At 57.3% G+C, this 13,449-nt stretch overlaps 1 protein-coding gene across 1 annotated transcript in view; it reads left to right on the top strand.

Moving 5' to 3' along the window:
• The first annotated feature begins 2,153 nt into the window (after positions 1-2,153).
• The window catches only part of GFM1 (G elongation factor mitochondrial 1), a 38,986-nt gene continuing 27,690 nt past the window's right edge, over positions 2,154-13,449 (top strand). Inside the window, exons 1-2 of the mRNA XM_064165537.1 lie at positions 2,154-2,256; positions 3,083-3,235. Coding sequence (XP_064021607.1) covers positions 2,182-2,256; positions 3,083-3,235 — 228 coding nt within the window. The 5' untranslated portion in view covers positions 2,154-2,181. The remainder of the gene's footprint in view (positions 2,257-3,082; positions 3,236-13,449) is intronic.

Genomic DNA, 13,449 nt, shown 5'->3' with positions numbered 1-13,449 from the left:
TGTAGGTTTTGGAGGGGGAGCACAGCAGACTGAGATTGTCTCACTTTGCTCTTGTGCTAAGGGAAAAGGGCAGTACAATAATAAGGCTCTCAGAGGATCACAGGATGTAGGGGTTGGAAGGGACCCAAAGAGCTCATCCAGTCCAAGCCCTGCCAGAGCAGGACCATCCAGTCTAGCTCAGGACACACAGGAGCACATCCAGACAAGCCTGGAAAGGCTCCACAGAAGGAGACTCCACAGCCTCTCTGGGCAGCCTGTGCCAGGCTCTGAGACCCTGCCAGGCAAGAAGTTGCCCCTTGTGCTGAGCTGGAGCCTCCTGTGCTGCAGCTTCCATCCACTGCTGCTTGTCCTGTGCCAGGGAGCAGTGAGCAGAGCCTGTCCCCCCCTCCTGACCCCCAGCCCTCAGACAGAGACATTGATTCAATCCCTTCTCAGTCTCCTCTTCTGCAGACTCTCAGCCCCAGGTCCCTCAGCCTCTCCTCACCAGGCACTGCTCCAGTCCCCTCCTCATCCTCACAGCCCTCCCTTGCACCCTCTCCAGCAGTTCCTGTCCCTCTTCACCTGGGGAGCCCCAAACTGAAGGCAGCTCTCCAGATGAGGTCTCAGCAGGGCAGAGCAGAGGGGAGGAGACCCTCCCTGGCTCTGCTGGGCACACTCTGCTCAATGCCCCCCAGGCTCCCATTGGCCTCTTGGCCCCAGGGCACGTTGCTGTGCCAGGGATGCTCTCCACCAGCACTGCCAGGTGCCTCTCCCTGGGGCTGCTCTCCAGCAGTCACCTCCCAGCCTGTGCTGCTGCAGTTTATATCCTGGCTGTGCTGTGCCCCAGCATGGGGAGGAATTTTCCCTGTGAGGGTGCAGAGCCCTGGCACAGGCTGCCCAGGGGGGCTGTGGAGTCTCCCTCTCTAGAGATTTTCAGACTCTACCTGGATGTGTTCCTGTGTGATCTGCTCTGGGTGATGCTGCCCTGGCAGGGGTTGGACTGGATGAGCCTTGGAGGTCCCTTCCAGCTCCTGCCATGCTGTGATACTCTGATTCTGTGTCCCTGTGTGACCTGCTCTGGGTGCTCCTGCTCTGGCAGGGGGGGCTGGACCCTGCTCTTTAACAGCAAGAAAGAAATTTCATCTGACAACTGGAAGGTTTTTGTCTGTGCTTGATGGGAGAACTGCATGGGATGCAGGGAAAAGTTCCATGGGATGGAGCAGGTGGAGGCTGTGTTTAAAAGGAGAGTAGAAAGAGGCTAACTGCTGCCCCTCACCTCTGCTAATGCAGCATGGCAGAGGGAAATTGTTCTGCACAGAAACACCTTCAATAAAGGTATTTATTCCTTCGGGGGCTTCTTTTGGTTGGTTCTACACCGTAAAGTGGTTTGTGCAGTATTGATCTGGGGCTGCTTCCAAACTGCACATAAATCCCAGCGGGGCAGGGCTTGGAAAGGACCTCCCAAGGTCAGCCAGTCCCAGCCCCCTGCCAGAGCAGGAGCAGCAGCACAGGGCACACAGAACACAGCCTGGGGGGGCTGGAAGCTCTCCACACAAGGACACTCCACAGCCTCTCTGGGCAGCCTGCTCCAGGCCTCCACCACCCTCACAACAAACAACTTTATCCTCCTGGGCTCTACTTTGTGCTCACTGCCCCTTGTGCTGTCCCTGGGCACCACTGAGCAGAGCCTGGCCCCAGCCTCTTGCCCCCAGCCTTTAGCTGTTGCTGAGCATTGCTCAGCTGCCCTCTGGGGCTGCTCTTGTGCAGGCTCTCAGCCTCTGCTGCTCCCAGAGCTGCTCCAGGCCCCTCAGCAGCTTTGCAGCCTCCCCTGGGCTCTCTCCAGCACTTCCCTGTCCCTCCTGAGCTGGGGAGCCCAGAGCTGGCCCCAGCACTGCAGCTGTGTCCTGCCCAGGGCAGAGCAGAGGCGGAGACCCTCCCTGGCCTCGCCAGCCGCAGCCGCCCGCACGCCCCGAGGCCGCCGCTGCCTTCTGCCCTCTGCCCCGCAGTGCCCTCCGCGCCCGCCCCGGCCCCGCTCCGCCCCGGCCCCGCTCCGCCCCGGCCCCGCTCCGCCCCGGCCCCGCTCCGCCCCGGCCCCGCTCCGCCCCGGCCCCGCTCCGCCCCGGCCCCGCTCCGCCCCGGCCCCGCTCCGCCCGCATGCGCCGTGCCCCGGAAGGGCTGCGCCGGCTCGGGCAGGACGGAGCCATGCTGGGGGCGCTGCGGCTGCCGCGGGCCGGCCTGGCCCCGACCCTCCTGCGGCTGCGGCGCAGGCACACACAGGTGCGGCAGCGGCGGGGAGCGGGGAGCGGGGAGCGGGGAGCGGAGCCGCAGCCTCTCGGGGCCGAGCCCGCTCCGGGACTCGCTAACCCCGGGCCGGGCACAGCCTCCTGGGGCAGCCCCTCGGGGCCGAGCTGACCTGGGGCCGCGTTGGCTTCCCTCTTGTTCCCAAGGCGTTGGGAGGGAGGAGAAGGTGATGGCGGCAGGGAGAGGACGGAGCCGGCCGGCAGCAGAGCATCATCAGCTGCGGGAAAGCCCTTCCGAGCCTCGATCAGATGAAGAGGAGGGGAAATAGGGGTCGAAACGCGGGACGCAGCCCGCAGGGGCTCCGCCTGCTTTCCGGGAGTGTGTCGCGGAGCTGAGGGATGCGACCCGGAGGGGCCTGGCCGGGGGCAGGCTGCTGGGCGGCACCGGCAGCTGCGTTCCCTGGCGCAGTCGCCCAAGCCTGGGTGCGTTTCGGGGTCGTTGGGCTGTGGTGCTTGGGGACATGGCTTAAGGTTCAGTCTAAGTCGGGTTTGGTGATCCCGAGGGGCTCTGCCGACCTGGGTGCGTTTGCGATCTTCAGGCTGAGGTCAGTCCCTTAGGCTCGCAGCCTGGTTTGGGGTTTAAAGGGACCTCAACAATGGGCAGGGAACACCTCCCAGGTTGCTGGAAGCCTCGTCCGAGCCTGGCCCTGAAACACCTCCAGGGAGGTTGTGGAGCACAGAAGCACCCAATGTGATCGAAGATCACATTGGGTGCTTCTGTGCTCCACAACCTCCCTGGGCAGGCTGTGCCCGAGTGCCTCCTCACCCAGGCAGTCTTGCTGACATCTCATCTCCCTTTCCAGCGTCTGCTGCCCTGCTGCAGGCTGTGCTCTGCCTCGGCCCTTCCCAACGAGAGGATCCGCAACATCGGCATCTCGGCGCACATCGACTCGGGCAAGACGACGCTGACCGAGAGGATCCTCTTCTACACGGGCAGGATAGCACAGATGCATGAGGTCAGCTGCCCACAGGGCCCCACGGCTGCTCTGCCTGGGCTCCTCGAGTGGGCTGGGGTTGGAAAAGGGCTGGCAGCAAGAGCAGTGTGGGCACAGGGCAAGGGAGGGGATTCTGCCCCTTGGCTCTGCTCTCCTCACACCCCACCTGCAGTCCTGGGGGCAGTTCTGGAGCCCCCAGCACAAGCAGGACATGGAAGTGTTGGAGTCAGCCTAGAGGAGGCCACCAAGATGCTGAGAGGGCTGCAGCAGCTCTGCTCTGAGCACAGGCTGAGAGAGTTGGGGCTGTGCAGCCTGGAGAGGAGAAGGCTTCCAGGAGAGCTTGGAGTGGCCTTGCAGGGTCTGCAGGGGGCTGCAGGAGGGCTGGGGAGGGACTACTGAGAAGGTCTGGGAATGAGAGGAGGAGGAGGAATGGGTTTGGAATGGCAGAGGGGAGATTGAAAGTGGATGTGAGGAAGAATTGAGGGTGGTGAGAGACTGGCACAGGTTGTGGGTGGTGAGAGACTGGCACAGGTTGCCCAGGGAGGTTGTGGAGCACAAAGTGTGATCTCTTTGGGTCCCATGCAGCCCCTCGCATCCTGTGTGTGACAGGCTGTGCTATGTGTGTGACAGGCTGTGCTGTGTGTGTGACAGGCTGTGCTGTGTGTGTGACAGGCTGTGCTGTGTGTGTGACAGGCTGTGCTATGTGTGTGACAGGCTGTGCTGTGTGTGTGACAGGCTGTGCTATGTGTGTGTGTGACAGGCTGTGCTGTGTGTGTGTGACAGGCTGTGCTATGTGTGTGACAGGCTGTGCTATGTGTGTGACAGGCTGTGCTATGTGTGTGACAGGCTGTGCTGTGTGTGTGACAGGCTGTGCTATGTGTGTGTGACAGGCTGTGCTATGTGTGTGTGACAGGCTGTGCTATGTGTGTGTGTGACAGGCTGTGCTATGTGTGTGTGACAGGCTGTGCTATGTGTGTGACAGGCTGTGCTATGTGTGTGACAGGCTGTGCTATGTGTGTGACAGGCTGTGCTATGTGTGTGTGAGAGGCTGTGCTGTGTGTGTGACAGGCTGTGCTGTGTGTGTGACAGGCTGTGCTATGTGTGTGACAGGCTGTGCTATGTGTGTGACAGGCTGTGCTATGTGTGTGACAGGCTGTGCTATGTGTGTGACAGGCTGTGCTATGTGTGTGTGAGAGGCTGTGCTGTGTGTGTGACAGGCTGTGCTGTGTGTGTGACAGGCTGTGCTATGTGTGTGACAGGCTGTGCTATGTGTGTGACAGGCTGTGCTATGTGTGTGACAGGCTGTGCTGTGTGTGTGACAGGCTGTGCTGTGTGTGTGACAGGCTGTGCTGTGTGTGTGACAGGCTGTGCTGTGTGTGTGACAGGCTGTGCTGTGTGTGTGACAGGCTGTGCTGTGTGTGTGACAGGCTGTGCTATGTGTGTGACAGGCTGTGCTGTGTGTGTGACAGGCTGTGCTATGTGTGTGTGAGAGGCTGTGCTGTGTGTGTGACAGGCTGTGCTCTGTGTGTGACAGGCTGTGCTGTGTGTGTGACAGGCTGTGCTATGTGTGTGACAGGCTGTGCTATGTGTGTGACAGGCTGTGCTGTGTGTGTGACAGGCTGTGCTATGTGTGTGACAGGCTGTGCTGTGTGTGTGACAGGCTGTGCTGTGTGTGTGACAGGCTGTGCTGTGTGTGTGACAGGCTGTGCTATGTGTGTGACAGGCTGTGCTGTGTGTGTGTGACAGGCTGTGCTGTGTGTGTGACAGGCTGTGCTGTGTGTGTGACAGGCTGTGCTATGTGTGTGTGACAGGCTGTGCTATGTGTGTGTGACAGGCTGTGCTATGTGTGTGACAGGCTGTGCTGTGTGTGTGACAGGCTGTGCTGTGTGTGTGAGAGGCTGTGCTATGTGTGTGACAGGCTGTGCTATGTGTGTGTGAGAGGCTGTGCTATGTGTGTGAGAGGCTGTGCTGTGTGTGTGTGAGAGGCTGTGCTGTGTGTGTGTGAGAGGCTGTGCTATGTGTGTGTGACAGGCTGTGCTGTGTGTGTGAGAGGCTGTGCTATGTGTGTGAGAGGCTGTGCTATGTGTGTGTGAGAGGCTGTGCTATGTGTGTGAGAGGCTGTGCTGTGTGTGTGACAGGCTGTGCTGTGTGTGTGACAGGCTGTGCTATGTGTGTGAGAGGCTGTGCTGTGTGTGTGACAGGCTGTGCTATGTGTGTGAGAGGCTGTGCTGTGTGTGTGTGACAGGCTGTGCTGTGTGTGTGTGACAGGCTGTGCTGTGTGTGTGTGACAGGCTGTGCTGTGTGTGTGTGACAGGCTGTGCTGTGTGTGTGTGACAGGCTGTGCTGTGTGTGTGTGACAGGCTGTGCTGTGTGTGTGTGACAGGCTGTGCTGTGTGTGTGACAGGCTGTGCTGTGTGTGTGACAAGCTGTGCTATGTGTGTGACAGGCTGTGCTGTGTGTGTGACAGGCTGTGCTGTGTGTGTGTGACAGGCTGTGCTATGTGTGTGTGACAGGCTGTGCTATGTGTGTGTGACAGGCTGTGCTATGTGTGTGTGACAGGCTGTGCTATGTGTGTGTGACAGGCTGTGCTATGTGTGTGTGTGACAGGCTGTGCTATGTGTGTGACAGGCTGTGCTGTGTGTGTGTGACAGGCTGTGCTGTGTGTGTGTGTGACAGGCTGTGCTATGTGTGTGACAGGCTGTGCTGTGTGTGTGACAGGCTGTGCTGTGTGTGTGTGACAGGCTGTGCTATGTGTGTGTGACAGGCAGTGCTATGTGTGTGTGACAGGCTGTGCTGTGTGTGTGTGACAGGCTGTGCTATGTGTGTGACAGGCTGCGCTATGTGTGTGTGAGAGGCTGTGCTGTGTGTGTGACAGGCTGTGCTATGTGTGTGACAGGCTGTGCTATGTGTGTGACAGGCTGTGCTATGTGTGTGTGAGAGGCTGTGCTGTGTGTGTGACAGGCTGTGCTATGTGTGTGACAGGCTGTGCTGTGTGTGTGTGACAGGCTGTGCTGTGTGTGTGTGACAGGCTGTGCTGTGTGTGTGACAGGCTGTGCTATGTGTGTGACAGGCTGTGCTGTGTGTGTGACAGGCTGTGCTATGTGTGTGACAGGCTGTGCTATGTGTGTGACAGGCTGTGCTGTGTGTGTGACAGGCTGTGCTATGTGTGTGACAGGCTGTGCTGTGTGTGTGACAGGCTGTGCTGTGTGTGTGTGACAGGCTGTGCTGTGTGTGTGTGACAGGCTGTGCTGTGTGTGTGACAGGCTGTGCTATGTGTGTGTGACAGGCTGTGCTATGTGTGTGTGACAGGCTGTGCTGTGTGTGTGTGACAGGCTGTGCTATGTGTGTGACAGGCTGTGCTGTGTGTGTGACAGGCTGTGCTATGTGTGTGTGTGACAGGCTGTGCTATGTGTGTGTGTGACAGGCTGTGCTATGTGTGTGTGACAGGCTGTGCTATGTGTGTGTGACAGGCTGTGCTGTGTGTGTGTGACAGGCTGTGCTATGTGTGTGACAGGCTGTGCTGTGTGTGTGACAGGCTGTGCTATGTGTGTGTGTGACAGGCTGTGCTGTGTGTGTGTGACAGGCTGTGCTATGTGTGTGTGACAGGCTGTGCTGTGTGTGTGACAGGCTGTGCTGTGTGTGTGTGACAGGCTGTGCTATGTGTGTGTGACAGGCTGTGCTATGTGTGTGTGACAGGCTGTGCTGTGTGTGTGTGACAGGCTGTGCTATGTGTGTGTGACAGGCTGTGCTATGTGTGTGACAGGCTGTGCTGTGTGTGTGACAGGCTGTGCTGTGTGTGTGACAGGCTGTGCTGTGTGTGTGACAGGCTGTGCTATGTGTGTGACAGGCTGTGCTGTGTGTGTGAGAGGCTGTGCTATGTGTGTGACAGGCTGTGCTATGTGTGTGTGAGAGGCTGTGCTGTGTGTGTGACAGGCTGTGCTATGTGTGTGAGAGGCTGTGCTATGTGTGTGTGAGAGGCTGTGCTATGTGTGTGAGAGGCTGTGCTGTGTGTGTGAGAGGCTGTGCTATGTGTGTGAGAGGCTGTGCTATGTGTGTGTGAGAGGCTGTGCTATGTGTGTGAGAGGCTGTGCTATGTGTGTGTGAGAGGCTGTGCTATGTGTGTGAGAGGCTGTGCTATGTGTGTGAGAGGCTGTGCTATGTGTGTGTGACAGGCTGTGCTGTGTGTGTGACAGGCTGTGCTGTGTGTGTGACAGGCTGTGCTATGTGTGTGTGACAGGCTGTGCTGTGTGTGTGACAGGCTGTGCTATGTGTGTGTGAGAGGCTGTGCTATGTGTGTGAGAGGCTGTGCTGTGTGTGTGACAGGCTGTGCTGTGTGTGTGTGACAGGCTGTGCTGTGTGTGTGTGACAGGCTGTGCTGTGTGTGTGACAGGCTGTGCTGTGTGTGTGACAGGCTGTGCTATGTGTGTGACAGGCTGTGCTGTGTGTGTGACAGGCTGTGCTGTGTGTGTGACAGGCTGTGCTATGTGTGTGTGACAGGCTGTGCTATGTGTGTGTGTGACAGGCTGTGCTATGTGTGTGACAGGCTGTGCTGTGTGTGTGTGACAGGCTGTGCTGTGTGTGTGTGTGACAGGCTGTGCTATGTGTGTGACAGGCTGTGCTGTGTGTGTGACAGGCTGTGCTGTGTGTGTGTGACAGGCTGTGCTATGTGTGTGTGACAGGCTGTGCTATGTGTGTGTGTGACAGGCTGTGCTGTGTGTGTGTGACAGGCTGTGCTGTGTGTGTGACAGGCTGTGCTATGTGTGTGTGACAGGCTGTGCTATGTGTGTGAGAGGCTGTGCTATGTGTGTGTGTGACAGGCTGTGCTGTGTGTGTGTGACAGGCTGTGCTATGTGTGTGTGACAGGCTGTGCTATGTGTGTGTGACAGGCTGTGCTGTGTGTGTGTGACAGGCTGTGCTGTGTGTGTGTGACAGGCTGTGCTGTGTGTGTGACAGGCTGTGCTATGTGTGTGTGTGACAGGCTGTGCTATGTGTGTGAGAGGCTGTGCTGTGTGTGTGACAGGCTGTGCTGTGTGTGTGTGACAGGCTGTGCTGTGTGTGTGACAGGCTGTGCTATGTGTGTGTGAGAGGCTGTGCTATGTGTGTGAGAGGCTGTGCTATGTGTGTGTGTGACAGGCTGTGCTGTGTGTGTGTGACAGGCTGTGCTATGTGTGTGTGACAGGCTGTGCTATGTGTGTGTGACAGGCTGTGCTGTGTGTGTGACAGGCTGTGCTGTGTGTGTGAGAGGCTGTGCTGTGTGTGTGACAGGCTGTGCTGTGTGTGTGTGACAGGCTGTGCTGTGTGTGTGACAGGCTGTGCTGTGTGTGTGTGACAGGCTGTGCTGTGTGTGTGAGAGGCTGTGCTGTGTGTGTGACAGGCTGTGCTATGTGTGTGTGACAGGCTGTGCTGTGTGTGTGTGACAGGCTGTGCTATGTGTGTGTGACAGGCTGTGCTGTGTGTGTGTGACAGGCTGTGCTATGTGTGTGAGAGGCTGTGCTATGTGTGTGTGACAGGCTGTGCTATGTGTGTGACAGGCTGTGCTATGTGTGTGACAGGCTGTGCTGTGTGTGTGTGACAGGCTGTGCTGTGTGTGTGTGACAGGCTGTGCTGTGTGTGTGACAGGCTGTGCTATGTGTGTGACAGGCTGTGCTGTGTGTGTGACAGGCTGTGCTGTGTGTGTGTGACAGGCTGTGCTATGTGTGTGTGACAGGCTGTGCTGTGTGTGTGACAGGCTGTGCTATGTGTGTGACAGGCTGTGCTGTGTGTGTGACAGGCTGTGCTGTGTGTGTGACAGGCTGTGCTGTGTGTGTGACAGGCTGTGCTATGTGTGTGACAGGCTGTGCTATGTGTGTGACAGGCTGTGCTGTGTGTGTGACAGGCTGTGCTGTGTGTGTGTGACAGGCTGTGCTGTGTGTGTGACAGGCTGTGCTATGTGTGTGACAGGCTGTGCTATGTGTGTGTGACAGGCTGTGCTGTGTGTGTGTGACAGGCTGTGCTGTGTGTGTGTGACAGGCTGTGCTGTGTGTGTGACAGGCTGTGCTGTGTGTGTGACAGGCTGTGCTATGTGTGTGACAGGCTGTGCTATGTGTGTGTGACAGGCTGTGCTGTGTGTGTGTGACAGGCTGTGCTGTGTGTGTGTGACAGGCTGTGCTGTGTGTGTGACAGGCTGTGCTGTGTGTGTGTGACAGGCTGTGCTGTGTGTGTGACAGGCTGTGCTGTGTGTGTGACAGGCTGTGCTGTGTGTGTGTGACAGGCTGTGCTGTGTGTGTGACAGGCTGTGCTGTGTGTGTGTGACAGGCTGTGCTATGTGTGTGTGACAGGCTGTGCTGTGTGTGTGACAGGCTGTGCTGTGTGTGTGTGACAGGCTGTGCTGTGTGTGTGACAGGCTGTGCTGTGTGTGTGACAGGCTGTGCTGTGTGTGTGTGACAGGCTGTGCTATGTGTGTGACAGGCTGTGCTGTGTGTGTGTGACAGGCTGTGCTATGTGTGTGACAGGCTGTGCTGTGTGTGTGTGACAGGCTGTGCTGTGTGTGTGTGACAGGCTGTGCTGTGTGTGTGACAGGCTGTGCTATGTGTGTGTGTGACAGGCTGTGCTGTGTGTGTGTGACAGGCTGTGCTGTGTGTGTGTGACAGGCTGTGCTGTGTGTGTGACAGGCTGTGCTGTGTGTGTGACAGGCTGTGCTGTGTGTGTGTGACAGGCTGTGCTATGTGTGTGTGTGACAGGCTGTGCTATGTGTGTGACAGGCTGTGCTGTGTGTGTGACAGGCTGTGCTGTGTGTGTGACAGGCTGTGCTGTGTGTGTGTGACAGGCTGTGCTGTGTGTGTGACAGGCTGTGCTGTGTGTGTGTGACAGGCTGTGCTGTGTGTGTGTGACAGGCTGTGCTGTGTGTGTGTGACAGGCTGTGCTGTGTGTGTGACAGGCTGTGCTGTGTGTGTGTGACAGGCTGTGCTGTGTGTGTGTGTGACAGGCTGTGCTATGTGTGTGTGACAGGCTGTGCTGTGTGTGTGTGACAGGCTGTGCTGTGTGTGTGTGACAGGCTGTGCTGTGTGTGTGACAGGCTGTGCTGTGTGTGTGTGACAGGCTGTGCTATGTGTGTGACAGGCTGTGCTATGTGTGTGTGACAGGCTGTGCTATGTGTGTGTGACAGGCTGTGCTGTGTGTGTGTGACAGGCTGTGCTATGTGTGTGTGACAGGCTGTGCTATGTGTGTGACAGGCTGTGCTATGTGTGTGACAGGCTGTGCTATGTGTGTGACAGGCTGTGCTGTGTGTGTGAGAGGCTGTGCTATGTGTGTGACAGGCTGTGCTGTGTGTGTGAGAGGCTGTGCTATGTGTGTGACAGGCTGTGCTATGTGTGTGTGAGAGGCTGTGCTGTGTGTGTGACAGGCTGTGCTGTGTGTGTGACAGGCTGTGCTATGTGTGTGAGAGGCTGTGCTATGTGTGTGTGAGAGGCTGTGCTATGTGTGTGAGAGGCTGTGCTGTGTGTGTGAGAGGCTGTGCTATGTGTGTGAGAGGCTGTGCTATGTGTGTGTGAGAGGCTGTGCTATGTGTGTGAGAGGCTGTGCTATGTGTGTGTGAGAGGCTGTGCTATGTGTGTGTGAGAGGCTGTGCTATGTGTGTGAGAGGCTGTGCTATGTGTGTGAGAGGCTGTGCTATGTGTGTGTGACAGGCTGTGCTATGTGTGTGTGACAGGCTGTGCTGTGTGTGTGACAGGCTGTGCTATGTGTGTGTGAGAGGCTGTGCTATGTGTGTGAGAGGCTGTGCTGTGTGTGTGACAGGCTGTGCTGTGTGTGTGTGACAGGCTGTGCTGTGTGTGTGTGACAGGCTGTGCTGTGTGTGTGACAGGCTGTGCTGTGTGTGTGACAGGCTGTGCTGTGTGTGTGACAGGCTGTGCTATGTGTGTGACAGGCTGTGCTGTGTGTGTGACAGGCTGTGCTATGTGTGTGTGACAGGCTGTGCTATGTGTGTGTGTGACAGGCTGTGCTATGTGTGTGACAGGCTGTGCTGTGTGTGTGTGACAGGCTGTGCTGTGTGTGTGTGTGACAGGCTGTGCTGTGTGTGTGACAGGCTGTGCTGTGTGTGTGACAGGCTGTGCTGTGTGTGTGTGACAGGCTGTGCTATGTGTGTGTGACAGGCTGTGCTATGTGTGTGTGTGACAGGCTGTGCTGTGTGTGTGTGACAGGCTGTGCTGTGTGTGTGACAGGCTGTGCTATGTGTGTGTGACAGGCTGTGCTATGTGTGTGAGAGGCTGTGCTATGTGTGTGTGTGACAGGCTGTGCTGTGTGTGTGTGACAGGCTGTGCTATGTGTGTGTGACAGGCTGTGCTATGTGTGTGTGACAGGCTGTGCTGTGTGTGTGTGACAGGCTGTGCTGTGTGTGTGTGACAGGCTGTGCTGTGTGTGTGTGACAGGCTGTGCTGTGTGTGTGTGACAGGCTGTGCTGTGTGTGTGACAGGCTGTGCTATGTGTGTGTGTGACAGGCTGTGCTATGTGTGTGAGAGGCTGTGCTGTGTGTGTGACAGGCTGTGCTGTGTGTGTGTGACAGGCTGTGCTGTGTGTGTGACAGGCTGTGCTATGTGTGTGTGAGAGGCTGTGCTATGTGTGTGAGAGGCTGTGCTATGTGTGTGTGTGACAGGCTGTGCTGTGTGTGTGTGACAGGCTGTGCTATGTGTGTGTGTGACAGGCTGTGCTATGTGTGTGAGAGGCTGTGCTGTGTGTGTGACAGGCTGTGCTGTGTGTGTGTGACAGGCTGTGCTGTGTGTGTGACAGGCTGTGCTATGTGTGTGTGACAGGCTGTGCTGTGTGTGTGTGACAGGCTGTGCTATGTGTGTGTGACAGGCTGTGCTGTGTGTGTGTGACAGGCTGTGCTATGTGTGTGAGAGGCTGTGCTATGTGTGTGTGACAGGCTGTGCTATGTGTGTGACAGGCTGTGCTATGTGTGTGACAGGCTGTGCTGTGTGTGTGTGACAGGCTGTGCTGTGTGTGTGTGACAGGCTGTGCTGTGTGTGTGACAGGCTGTGCTATGTGTGTGACAGGCTGTGCTGTGTGTGTGACAGGCTGTGCTATGTGTGTGACAGGCTGTGCTATGTGTGTGTGACAGGCTGTGCTGTGTGTGTGTGACAGGCTGTGCTGTGTGTGTGTGACAGGCTGTGCTGTGTGTGTGACAGGCTGTGCTGTGTGTGTGACAGGCTGTGCTATGTGTGTGACAGGCTGTGCTATGTGTGTGTGACAGGCTGTGCTGTGTGTGTGTGACAGGCTGTGCTGTGTGTGTGTGACAGGCTGTGCTGTGTGTGTGACAGGCTGTGCTGTGTGTGTGTGACAGGCTGTGCTGTGTGTGTGACAGGCTGTGCTGTGTGTGTGACAGGCTGTGCTGTGTGTGTGTGACAGGCTGTGCTGTGTGTGTGTGACAGGCTGTGCTGTGTGTGTGACAGGCTGTGCTGTGTGTGTGTGACAGGCTGTGCTGTGTGTGTGACAGGCTGTGCTGTGTGTGTGACAGGCTGTGCTGTGTGTGTGTGACAGGCTGTGCTGTGTGTGTGTGACAGGCTGTGCTGTGTGTGTGACAGGCTGTGCTGTGTGTGTGTGACAGGCTGTGCTATGTGTGTGACAGGCTGTGCTGTGTGTGTGTGACAGGCTGTGCTATGTGTGTGACAGGCTGTGCTGTGTGTGTGTGACAGGCTGTGCTGTGTGTGTGTGACAGGCTGTGCTGTGTGTGTGACAGGCTGTGCTATGTGTGTGTGTGACAGGCTGTGCTGTGTGTGTGTGACAGGCTGTGCTGTGTGTGTGTGACAGGCTGTGCTGTGTGTGTGACAGGCTGTGCTGTGTGTGTGACAGGCTGTGCTGTGTGTGTGTGACAGGCTGTGCTATGTGTGTGTGTGACAGGCTGTGCTATGTGTGTGACAGGCTGTGCTGTGTGTGTGACAGGCTGTGCTGTGTGTGTGACAGGCTGTGCTGTGTGTGTGTGACAGGCTGTGCTGTGTGTGTGACAGGCTGTGCTGTGTGTGTGTGACAGGCTGTGCTGTGTGTGTGTGACAGGCTGTGCTGTGTGTGTGTGACAGGCTGTGCTGTGTGTGTGTGACAGGCTGTGCTGTGTGTGTGTGACAGGCTGTGCTGTGTGTGTGACAGGCTGTGCTGTGTGTGTGACAGGCTGTGCTGTGTGTGTGTGACAGGCTGTGCTATGTGTGTGTGACAGGCTGTGCTGTGTGTGTGTGACAGGCTGTGCTGTGTGTGTGTGACAGGCTGTG

This window comes from Pogoniulus pusillus, chromosome 26, assembly GCF_015220805.1.
Source record: "Pogoniulus pusillus isolate bPogPus1 chromosome 26, bPogPus1.pri, whole genome shotgun sequence".
Classification (NCBI taxonomy): Eukaryota; Metazoa; Chordata; class Aves; order Piciformes; family Lybiidae; genus Pogoniulus; species Pogoniulus pusillus.
The sequence above is the reverse complement of the archived record's forward strand: the minus strand, read 5'-3'. Positions and strand labels throughout refer to the sequence as shown.